The 13,077-nt window shown below is 42.9% G+C and overlaps 1 protein-coding gene across 1 annotated transcript in view; it reads left to right on the forward strand.

Moving 5' to 3' along the window:
- LOC142583533 (uncharacterized) overlaps positions 1-13,077 on the forward strand; it is a 40,149-nt gene that overhangs the window by 12,300 nt on the left and 14,772 nt on the right. The window contains exon 4 of the mRNA XM_075694021.1: positions 3,556-3,668. Within this exon, the coding sequence (XP_075550136.1) occupies positions 3,556-3,668 (113 nt within the window). The remainder of the gene's footprint in view (positions 1-3,555; positions 3,669-13,077) is intronic.

Below are 13,077 nucleotides of genomic sequence, written 5' to 3' on the forward strand. Positions count from 1 at the left end.
CAGAATCTCTGTGCAAAATTGTTTTTGCATTCCGACACCACCGGAATGCGGAAAGCATAGCCGAAAATCAAGCCTACGGTTTCGTGCACAGCAACAGGACGCCATAGCCATCGATGCAACTCCGTGGGCTGGAAAACATTTCACAAAAACAAACATGCATATAATAGGCAGAAGCAAAAACTCACGCTGAAAGCATTTAAGGTCGCTTTGTAGAGTGGATAATGCAGAAAACTACAAACATCTCTCTACGCGCGCCTTCAAACTTTCGGCTAGAAAATTTCTCCACAACGTCGCCGCTTTGCGCCCCGCTGCTTCAGCGTCGCCGCCAAACGCGGGCGGTTTCTATTTTCTTTTTATTTTATTTACCAACTGTCGGCAACATAGGAAAACGGCCGTCTCGGTGTTCCCGAATTCCAGAGAAAATGCGCTTCACCAACTCGGGGAAACTTCAACCGAAAGTGCTGCAAAAACGAAGCGGCAGTGAGGCATACGGTTCGCCAATGTGTTTGTTTTCAGTCCCTTACTGTTTATTTGTCACTAGTCGCCCGTGTTCGTGGCATGTGAACTAGTGAGAGTTTATTCGGAAGGCAGCACTGAATTAACGTTCCTTTCATCGCAAGCGCGTCTTTCTACATCTTTTTTGTTGTTGTTGCTTATTCGCAAATAAAGCTCATAGAAACACGGCGTCATTTCCCCGTTTATTTTTTGCTGCTTGTCATCCACCATTTCACGATTATTGTTTTCTTTTTTTTTCTGTTTGCACACCTCCTACAGCTCGTTTGGAAGAACGAAAGAACGAATGAAAATATGCTTGTGTACGTTAATGTTAGTCATTAGTAAGAGACCAAAGAGTGACGGAAGTTTTTAACGAACGAAAGTCGAGAGCTCACTGCTGTCTCTTTTTTCTCAATCTTGGCGACAACGAAGTCACAAGGAACGTTCCATGGCTTTGGTCACACGTTCAGCCTTTCGATTGGAAATGTGCTGACAGCAACGACAAAATATAGCTAGTTTATTTTTTCGCGCTTTTGCAGATGGGTCTGTGTTAAATAACACGAAGCCCAGCTCCATGCATGAACCTCAATGCTCACTCGTTTTTAACAGATGTCTTTTCTTTTTCTGTATTTGCGTGCTGTCGCGAGAAGTATAAAGAAATTCTGCTCCCATTGTATGGAAATAGCTGATCCTTTCATTCAGTATAAACCAACACGAACAGAGCCTCCCTGATCATGCTTCCATATCACTGGCAACAAAACTCAAAAGTCTAAACTGCATCACCTGCACTCGGCAGAACCCCGACTCATTAGCTTGGTGCATCAACAGGGAATATATTACTGCAAAAATCCAGCTACAAACGCGCAAAGCACACTCAGATTATTGAGATAACTCGCTCAATCAAACAGCAACAGTGCACTTACGTAGCGTTTTTAAGCCTTACTAACGGCCATTAGAAGTCAACCGATTGTGAGACTTGTCATAAAGCCAATATTTCTGTTAAATGCGATCAGTTCTACGTTGCACTAAACTTGTGACAGCGCTGTCGAATGTAAACATAATTTATTTGTAAACTGACTTTATGTTGGAAAGCGTTGTCATAAGCAAACAGTGCAAGGGCATCTTCTCTTTACGAGCATAAAGTTCTTCATGGTGGCGCGGACTACTAGACCTCGAAAACGGGCTCACACCGAGGAAGAAAAAAAAGTAAATGCTGAGAGGCTGACTAGACACACGTCCGTTTCGCCACCCCGCGCTGGGGAAAAAGGATAAAGGAAGAAAAAAGAGAAAGAAGGGGAGAGAACGAGACCCATGTTCTCTTAAAAAAAGGTTGTTCTAGTTACTAACTAGTTTTCACAGCAATCGCTACCTAGGTATAACTGCAGGTAGTAGCGGTGTAGTTATTACCTAGGTCAATTAATCACAGGGAACCCTGATCATGAGCAGGAAATTTACAGAATAAAAATGGGTTGGAGCGGCAGTCGGCAGACATTGAGAGATCCTGACTGGAAGCTTACCATTATCATTAAGAAGAAAGGTGTACAATCAATGCATTCTACCGGTGCTGACATGCGGGGCAAAGACTTGGAGACTGACTAATAAGCTTTAGAACAAGTACCGCGCAAAGAGCGATGGAACGAAGAATGCTAGGCATAACGTTAAGAGACAGAAAGAGAGCGGTTTGGATCAGAGAGCAAATGGGTGTAACCGATATTTTAATTGGCATCAAAAGAAAAGTGGGGCTGAGCTGGTCATGTAATGCGCAGACTAGATATCCGTTGGACCATTAGGGTTACAGAATGGGCACCAAGAGAAGGGAAGTGCAGTCGACGACTGCGGAAGACTAGGTGGGGCGATACGAATACGAAGAACTTTATTAAAAGGTGGGGCGACGAAATAAAGAAATTCGCGGGTGCTAGTTGGAATCGGTTGGCGCAGGACAGGAATTATTGGATATCGCAGGTAAAGGCCTTCGTCCTGCAGTGGACATAAAAGATAATGATGATGATGCGTTGGAAACCTTGCTGGTTAAACGAGGTATAGTTACCGCCAATATTCTCTCTCCTTTATCGGATCAAGTCTGGCATATTCATGAGTGGATGCAATAAATGCTTTATAATCTAGAACCTTTGTATCCGGTGGTGCTAACTGTGTTTGGAATTGGCAGTTGATACCCATTAGTAACAGTGACTACCTTGTTTAGTCAATAATGTTGCTAACTATACCGAGGTAGCTACCAACTGCAGCTATACCAAGGTAGTGAACACTGTGACAACTAGCTAGTAACTACAAATACCTTTGTTTTTTAACCGTGTTGTTTCGCGCGAGGCTGACTAGACACGGAGACACATGGATAACACGACCACACAGGTTGATGCACTCATAAACGGTTGCGGAGACCTGTCGGATGGAGGTACACTGTAGCAACGTCCTTGTTGTTTGCTGCGCCAGGCATTTCCCTTCCGAAAATGGTCTTGATGTCAGCCAGTTTAGTGTTGTCCGAAGCTCTCTCCAATGTTCACTGTTTGAGAAGGGCCTGGGAGATATCTTCGGCGTCACAAACGTTCGTTGAGGTCGCCAACTATGATTTCTAGCAGGCTATCATTTGATAATATGCCTAAATCTCCCCACTCACTGATTGCACCATCAAATGCCTCCTCAATAAATCACCAGGTATGTGAAACGTACTCTTGAGGGCTGCTGGGGCAGGGAGTAGAACGCGACAAGTATCTTCAGAGTTATAAACCCACTGGCTTATCGGTCACAGGGTGCGCTCACAATTGTTCTTGCTGCACCTTTAAAGCATGTGGTGCATTTTGCAAGTCCAATAAACATCGATACTTGGTACGACGAATACTTCATGGGCGAAGATTTATAGTTCTTCGTAGTAGCTGTAATAAGGATATTGATAGAGGCAATCAAATCAGGAGGGAGGTCTGAAGTCTGAAGTCTATGAAGGCAGTTCAGCAAATTCGTTAACTGCCTAAAATAGTCCTCTTATGCTTGTCTTTTGTTCACGGCACACATTCGTGACCATCTTTTGGCGCTTTCCCGATGCAGGATCCGAAGGACCTTCTATCGAACTCCCTTCTTGATGTGTTACACCTTTGACCTGTATCAGTACTCGGAGCCCAGCCACCCATTTCGTTCGTGCGAGGTACCATGGCTGTACGGTAAGATCATAGTGCGGAAGGTTGCACTGGAAGTTTATTAGCAGCTGCGAAACCAGCAATCGTGTAACTTAAGTTATTTTACAACGTAAAAACAAAAAATTGATTCCCCTGATGGGAGGAAACTTCACATTTCGAACAGCGTATGGCAAGTTCTCGCCATTCTACCATCGTGACTTGGCATCATAATCAAACTGCGTAGCAATTTGCGGCTTCAGCACCTTCATACGTAGGTTGGCGGTGTCACGTGTAGCAACGCTGTAACGACGTGCCTTGCTTTATGTGGGCTGGCTTCCATCTTGACCAGAGAGAGAACAAATGATAAATGCAAGGCAGGGAGGTTAAGCAGGACTAAGTCCAGCTGGCTACCCTACATTCTAGAAAGGGAAAGGGGAGGGAAAGATTAAAAGAAAAGAAAGTCCACTGAGGATATCGATCAGTCACTCAGTCCGGATCCCAGACGGTGACTCAATTCGGTAGCTTTCAAATATCGCAGCAGCCCTTTTGTGGCTTTTTGTAGCTGCGATATGCGAGGCCATGGTCCCAAGATCTTGTTCAAGCTGAATGGTTTTCTGGCTGATTTAGAGCTGTGCAGAGGTCATGTCTTTCATGTTCAAAAGATGGGCAGTAGCACAGAAGATTTCTGTAGTCTCCTCGACACCGCAGGCATTGCACTCAGCGCCATCAGCAATTCCAATCAAACGCGTATATGCATTGGTCAATGCGACGCCCAAGAGCAAGCGGCACAGCATTGTTTCCTTATTTCGCGGAAGCCCAGGTAACAGCCGCAGTTTCATAGATGGGTCGAGGGAATGATGTCGATGTTCGTATTGACCAGCGTTTACTTGTAAGTATGCCGTAACAATATATAGGACAGCATGGCGACGCCTACCCAAATGTGAAGGAGACTCCGTCATATCTCTTGTGAATCCACCAAGACCGTGATGAGCACCACACCATAAGGTGCATCAGTGATTTCTGAGAAAATATGGCCTCTAAGGTTACGCCAGCTTATTCAGTCTTTTACGAAGCGCCACATTCTCTTCACTTAGTTCGATGGTTCTGAGTCCTCCAGAGAAGTAAAAAGAGACTTTGACCTTATTTTTGATACCATACTGTGGCTCACGGCGACTAACAACGATGATATGACTTTTGACACGTTACTACGTAGGCTTGTACAACTAATCGAAGATATGCATGGTATGCCGGAACGCCTAAACGTGCATTTATTTATTTATTTATTTATTTATTTATTTATTTATTTATTTATTTATTTATTTATTTATTTATTTATTTATTTATTTATTTATTTATTTATTTATTTATTTATTTATTTATTTATTTATTTATTTATTTATTTATTTATTTATTTATTTATTTATTTATTTCAATACCCTCAGGGCCCGAGGGCATTACAGGGGGTAGTGGGTACATTCGATAGAGCGAAAAACAAAAAGAAAAACAATATGTTTGTATAGAACTAAAAAAGAAAATAAAGGGTTGCATCATTAGAATAAAGGAAATTCACCATAAATAGCGCACAGTGCAAGGAGAAAAAGAAAGGAAAAGAAAACGCGTAGCATACAAAGCATAGATACCTTATCAACAAAGAAAGAAAACAGGAAATGACGCTCTAAACAGTAAGATGTGACTACAAAACAAATTGTTGAGATCAAAGAGAAAGCAAAATGGGCTAAGCAAGAATAAAATGGATGATAATGCTACAATTTCTTGCGTTTATGACAACAGCATGGTAGTTAAAGCAGCTTTGAACATAAAATTATCAGATATTTCGACGGCAAATCAGGGAAGGCGTTTCCAATTTGCTGACGTACTGGGGATGAATGATATGAAAAAAAAATGGTTGATGCGGCATGAAGGAAGACCAGCCTTACTACGATGGTCGATGCGAGCTGAAACGTAAGAAGGGAAGGCTATGAATTTATTCTTGAGGATAGGGTTGTCATAATATATTTTATGGAACAGGCAAAAGTGGAATATTTTCTTGCGTTGTGATAGCGATGGTAATGACAGTAGCTTGCTTTCATAATAGTGACGCTAGAGTTACGGTGATAATTTGAAAGGACGAAGCGAGCCACTCGGTTCTGGACAAGCTTCAAGTTGATAGATGAGCGCCTCTTCACTGGGGTCCCAAGCATATGCAGTATATTCAAGTTTCGCACGAACTAACGCTTTATAAAGAAGTTTCACAGGAGAAACATGAAAAATTGCGGCGTATATTGCCCAGTATGCAATTAGCGCTGCTGGTTATGTTGTCTACATGCATCTTCCAAGAAAGATTAGAAGAAACAAATATGCCTAGACATTTGTAACATGACACAGATTCGAGGTTACTAGTATTAAGAAGATATGAGGGCAGAGTATTATTACGACGAGAAACGCGCATGTACTTATGTTTGGTAATGTTTAGTTCCATGTTCCACGTATTAGTCCAGTCAAAAGCACGGTTGATATCGAACCGAAGAAAACCTGTAACGGAGACACTGTTAATTTCGCGGTATGGGACACCGTCGTCTGCAGAAAGATTAATAGCTGAGCATAATCTATCAGGTAAATCGTTAATATAAATTAGAAAAAGCAAAGGTCCCAGCACAGAGCTTTGTGGCACACCTGATTCAACTGTAGAAGTGACAGAGGAAATGGTATTAGCTGTGAGAAATTGTGAACGATCGGTGAGAAAAGAGTGCAGACGTTGAAGAACGTTAGGATCAAGGTTAAGGTTACTTAGTTTAAAAAAACAGTTGATGAGAAACCTTGTCAAACATTTTCCAAAAACCTAGGAATATACAGTCAACAATGGAACCCCTGTCAAGTTTGGAATTTAGCTCGTGTGTAAGCGATAAAAGTTGAATATCACAGGAAAATTGTTTGCGATGTCCATGCTGAGGATCTGTAAAAAAAGGCCTTTGATTGTGGGAATGGTGCCAAGTGAATGTAAATGATATGGTCCATAATTTCACAGGGAATGCGCGTAAGTGAAATGGGCCGATAATTATATGATGAATGGCTATCCCCAAACTTGTGCAAGGGAATCACTTTCCCGACCTTCCTTTCTTCGGGAATGCAGGCTGTCTGAAGAGATTGCTGAAATAAATTAGAAGGTATTACAGCACTGTACACTTTAGACCTAATTGAAAACTTGGAAGTAATATTATCAATGCCACAAGAAGAAGAAACTTTTACCTTTTCTATTATTTTTTCTATGTCAGCATTATCAAAGACAATAGGGTTCATCGGTAAAAAGTCATTACCAGGATATGTAGGGGTTGCAGAACCCACATATTTGGAAAAACCACGTTCCTGTCCGTTGATTCAGCGCTTGAAAATTTTTTCCTAATTAAAAGGCTCCAGACAAGACGGGCACCATTTGTTTATGGTGTTTTTATCATCCGCTTCCTTTTAGTTTCTACACTTGAATCTCATTGGCTCATTAGCCGAGGAAGTGTTTGTATCCTTAAGTTTGCCCGAATTATTTGGGTTGCGTTTTTTAGCACGAATAACTCCGGCTGTTCTGTCCGCTATGTATACCTTTGATATACGTATGGGATTTTATTTCTGCATTAACGACCACGAAAGAGAAATGAACTAGCCTAAAGATACAATTTCCCTCTTCTGCGCGAGTCCAATAATTCTGGTCACGGCAAATTTCTGTTTTCTATATTTAGGTGTAGTATTCATATTGTGCCGTGTGTCAGTTCGTTTAATGAATTGTTTTCTTCTTTTCCCATATATTCCGTAGTTCCAGCTAACACAAGTAAACTAAAGCTTCATGCTCCCGAAAGTATAGTAGGTTGATTTAAGAAGTCTGCTTTGCGTGTGCAGGCCGAGATAGTCCAACTATACCTGCTAGTGCTCGTGTGATCACGATAAAATAAGGAAATGCTCGGGATTCTGAATAGTGAGAATTGAAGAGTGGAGTGAAATACTGTTTTTGTGGAAGGGGAAGATGACTGTTTACGAGGATATCGAGCGACATGTGCGTTAGACTTGTGGACCATTCACAGTGCGCTGACAGCAAGTTAAATAATTTATTGGTCTGTTTGTGGAGATGGGTCAGCAGTAACAAAAAGAGAACGTTCTTCAGATATTTCAATATCCAATGCAGCCAAAAGACCAAAAGAAACATACATCATTCAGTGAAGTACTTTCGGATAAGTGCAGACAAAAGTAAGAAAACCTGTGCTTAGATATTTAAATGCGAAGTACAGTACAGGAAACGAATGGCATCAGACTCAGCACATTGTTCTGAGAAGCAGGTGAGAATGACAGGCTTCATGTATGTAGCGGCCAAAAGGAGAAATGAGAAGACTGGTTGTGGCGGCGCGAAATGGTTTCCGGCCTAGCGTTTTTCTAGTGTACACCTCTCAAAATCAATAACGCGCGCGCAACTTTTGCAAGCATCCAGAATTGGAAGTTAAGCGGTGAACTTCAACGACAAGAGCTTTGTCGTGCAAATCTGTTCCACTGAAGGTTGAATGGCGGGATAGGAATGCTTTTTTTCAAGATTCGGTAGGCCCGCTAGTGACGTGATCGCAGATTAAAGATTGTTTTTTTTCTCCTTGTTTTACTTCTACTTTCCTTACTCATTTGCTATCTGTCTCTCTGTCCCAAGCGTTCATCAAATTTCTTTGTGTCCAATTTCATTCCTAATCTATTTTTTTTTCTTGTCATCTGTGCCCTCCATTCCCAACTCTTTCAAGACCCGACAATATGCCTGAAGCGCTTCGTGCAGCATGTTTACCAATCACTCGCGTGATTGTCCAATGAAGCGCGTGGACTGATCCAGTAAGTCAAAAACAAAAATTAATGCGTAGACATGGCGACTGCTTTTCAACTGTAGGTATGCTTTCTGCGTACTTAAGCACACTAGAAACCACATAAAGTTCATGCTAAAATTGTTTTAACGTAAGTTTAATTTACTAGAACTACATAAACAGTTTGCTCCAGCATTTAGCAGAACAAACGTTAGTGAGATACATTTTTCTAATGACATAATTTTCAAACATTTTACAGCTATACTTAAAATGCACCAGAAGACGTACTTCTAACGCACTTAATTTGACAGCCGGAAACTATCAGTCAGCGTTTCTCTCTCCTTCTCTCTCTTCAGCTCTATCGCCGCCAAGGGCAGGACGCCACACTTCGAAAATTCTTCCTGCTTGCACAGACCCGTGAATTTCATCTGAAAGAAAAAAAATATGGTAAACGAACCACAAGTCAGTACACGTGTCCCTTCGGGCATCGGTACGGGTTAAGCAATTGCGAATCGTGCTTTGCTTAAAACTTCACAGAGAATCGAACATCGCCGGCGATTCAGTGATCATGTTTCAGACTAGTATGGTTAGGCCACTTCTATTTGGAAGAGGAGATTAACGGAATCGGGTGTAAGGGGAAATGAAGTATTATTACTTGATTGGCTGAACGGCACCATCTTCCTTGCTATGTTTACTTTATTTTATTTTATTTATTTATTTTATACAGACGCAGAATGTCTGCCATGCCATGATTTAAGAGGAAGCTGTTTTAGGCTTATAGCGCAGCTCAGAAAGAGCAAAAAAGGAAGGAGGTAGGGGTAATCAAAGGGAACGGAAAATAGAGTGAGTGAGTTGATTACCCCAACCTCCTTCCTTTTTTGCTATTTCTGAGCTGCGCTATAAGCCTAAAACAGTCATGACATACCAATTCGCCCAAACTGCCACGCTTAAGAGGAAGCATTTGCTCGGGGCCAACTATGATTTTTCTATTGAAATACATGTAAAACGCGTAAATGCGTTTCTGAGAGAACTGGTAGAACGATTTGAGTAATATTTGTTGCATTTGAGAGAAATTTCAATTCTACTGACTCGTGGAAACAAATTTTATTTAGGGCTCGTAATCTGTACAAAAATTGCCGGAAATCGGTAAGCTTAAAAGAAATATAGGTATGACGTTTACCAATCCGTAACTCTGCGACAAAAAGAGATATCACAGTTTTGTAAGCTACATCTGTTAGAGCGTCTCAAGCGGACAACTTTGATACAAAATTTTACAGCTTACGTAAATTTGTTACAACTATGCTTCAAGGGTTTTGCAGAAGTCCTACTCACAAGTGGTATATTTGAGAGCGAACAATTTTGTCCACTTTAGATGTATTGTGAGGTGGAGCTGAAGAAATTTTTGCATCGGTATTTATTCCTGACCTCACCTACTCGCCAATTGGAATACGCGCTGAGCTTTGTCCCCAGTACCGGCGACTACGATGCCACTGTAAGACCTCACTATCACTCCAACCAGGATGCACCATGGTCCGAATCCTTTAAGAAGCGATAATGCCTGAACATTGTGTTTCTTAACTAAGGCCTTACAAAGGTTGGCATGCTCACTCACGACCACTCGCTCCACATTGATTTCACAAACGTAAGGTAGAGTGTGCCTGTGACAAAATGTGTCACGGATGAAGAACGGAATGAGTGCCGGTGAGTATGAGTGGGCGTGTGAAGAGGAGCGACTGCGGGTAACATGAGTATCAGCAAAAGTTTAAGCGGACGTGAACGCGAGCTTCAGTGGCTGTCGGCGAGTGCGCGTGGGCGTGGGTTGTGGGCATTGGTGGGGCCAGACAAGTGTGAATTGAAGCTAGTGCGAGCGAGTGAGCGTTGGCGAGTATGTGCAGCCGTAAGTAGGAGCGTGAGTCAGTGCCTATAAGTTTGAGCACACGTGAGTGTGAGTTAGTACGTAGTCCGCAAAAAATACCCGCGAGTGAGTATGGGCATCCACCTACTATACTCACATATATGAGTGACTATCGGTCCATACCTTCGTGTTTGTCGCATACACAAGGCAGGAAACATGACAATGCCGCTTGCGAGTAAGCGTTTATTGATGCGAAAGCATGAATAGCATCGCCCGAACGCCGAGACTAGAAATGAAATAGACTTCATACTCTGCGCTAACCCTGGCATCATGCAAGATGTGGACGTGCTCAGCAAGGTGGGCTGCAGTAACCATAGGATGGTAAGAACTCGAATTAGCCTAGACTTGAGGAGGGAACGGAAGCAGCTGGTACATAAGAAGTCGATCAATAAGTTAGCGGTAAGAGGGAAAATAGAGGAATTCCAGATCAAGCTACAGAACAGGTATTCGGCTTTAACTCAGGAAGAGGATCTTAGTGTTGAAGCAATGAACAACAATCTTGTGGGCATCATTAAGGAGTGTGTAATAGAGGGCGGTGGTAACTCCGTTAGACAGGATACCAGTAAGCTATCGCCGGAGACGAAAGATCTCATCAAGAAGCGCCAATGTATGAACGCCTCTAACCCTACAGCTAGAATAGAACTGACAGAACTTTCGAGGTTAATCAACAAGCGTAAGACAGCTGACATAAGGAAGTATAATATAGATAGAATTGAACATGCTCACAGGAACGGAGGAAGTTTAAAAGCAGTGAAGAAGAAACTAGGAATTGGCAAGAACCAGATGTATGCGCTAAGAGACAAAGCCGGCAATATCATTACTAATATGGATGAGATAGTTCAAGTGGCTGAGGAGTTCTATAGAGATTTATACAGTACCAGTGGTACCCACGACGATAATGGAAGAGAGAACAGTCTAGAGGAATTCGAAATCCCACAGGTAACGCCGGAAGAAGTAAAGAAGGCCTTGGGAGCTATGCAAAGGGAGAAGGCACCTGAGGAGGATCAGGTAACAGCAGATTTGTTGAAGGATGCTGGGCAGATTGTTCTAGAAAAAAATGCCTCATGACTTCAAGCGTACCGGAATCTTGGAAAACGCTAACATAATCCTAATCCATAAGAAAGGGGACGCCAAAGACTTGAAAAATTATAGACCGATCAGCTTACTGTCCGTTGCCTACAAAGTATTTACTAAGCTAATTGCAAATAGAATCAGGAACACCTTAGACTTCCGTCAACCAAAGGACCAGGCAGGATTTCGTAAAGGCTACTCAACAATAGACCATATTCACACTATCAATGAGGTGATAGAAAAATGTGCGGAATATAACCAACCTTTATATATAGCTTTCATTGATTACGAGAAAGCGTTTGATCCAGTCGAAACCTCAGCAGTCATGGAGGCTTTGCGGAATCAGGGTGTAGACGAGCCGTATGTAAAAATACTGAAAGATATCTATAGCGGCTCCACAGCCACCGTAGTCCTCCAAAAAGAAAGGCGTCATGCACGGAGATACGATCTCTCCAATGCTATTCACAGCGTGTTTACAGGAGGTATTCAGAGACCTGGATTGGGAAGAATTGGGGATAAGAGTTGATGGAGAATACCTTAGTAACTTGTGATTCGCTGATGATATTGCCTTGCTTAGTAACTCAGGGGACCAACTGCAATGCATGCTCCCTGACCTGGAGAGGCAAAGCCGAAGGGTGGGTCTAAAAATTAATCTGCAGGAAACTAAAGTCATGTTTAACAGTCTCGGAAGAGAACGGCAGTTTATGATAGGTAGTGAGGCACTGGAAGTGGTAAGGGAATACATCTACTTAGGACAAGTAGTGACTGCGGATCCGGATCCTGAGTCTGAAATAATCAGAAGAATAAGAATGGGCTGGGGCGCATTTGGCAGGCATTCTCAGATCATGAACAGCAGGTTGCCATTATCCCTCAAGAGAAAAGTGTATAACAGCTGTGTCTTACCAGTACTCACGTACGGGGCAGAAACCTGGAGGCTTACGAAAAGGGTTCTACTTAAATTGAGGACGACGCAACGAGCTATGGAAAGAAGAATGATAGGTGTAACGTTAAGGGATAAGAAAAGAGCAGATTGGGTGAGGGAACAAACGCGAGTTAATGATATCTTAGTTGAAATCAAGAAAAAGAAATGGGGGGGGGGGGGCATGGGCAGGACACGTAATGAGGAGGGAAGATAACCGATGGTCATTAAGAGTTACGGAATGTATTCCAAGGGAAGGGAAGCGTAGCAGAGGGCGGCAGAAAGTTAGGTGGGCGGATGAGAATAAGAAGTTTGCAGGGACAACATGGCCACAATTAGTACATGACCGGGGTAGTTGGAGAAGTATGGGAGAGGCTTTTGCCCTGCAGTGGGCGTAACCAGGCTGATGATGATGATGATGATGATGATGATGATGATGATGATGATGATGATGATGATGATGTGAAAGCGTCAAATGGCCGACTGAGCGGAATATCTGGCGGCGTCTGTGGCACCGAAACTTCCCACGGGCTGCGACGCCTCGCGCGCTCGGGACGCTGGCTCGCGCTTGCTGCCTCGGGCCTCGACGGAGTAGAGCGGGCGAAAGGGGACAGCTGCTGCCGCGTAAATGATAGTGATCTAAAGAAAGGAAAGACGCTTGATTCTGCAACCCGTGAGGGAGCACCATATGCTGAGGGGATAGTGCATCGCCGGCACGCCACGCCACCCTTG

Source organism: Dermacentor variabilis, chromosome 5 (assembly GCF_050947875.1).
Source record: "Dermacentor variabilis isolate Ectoservices chromosome 5, ASM5094787v1, whole genome shotgun sequence".
NCBI classification, from domain to species: domain Eukaryota; kingdom Metazoa; phylum Arthropoda; class Arachnida; order Ixodida; family Ixodidae; genus Dermacentor; species Dermacentor variabilis.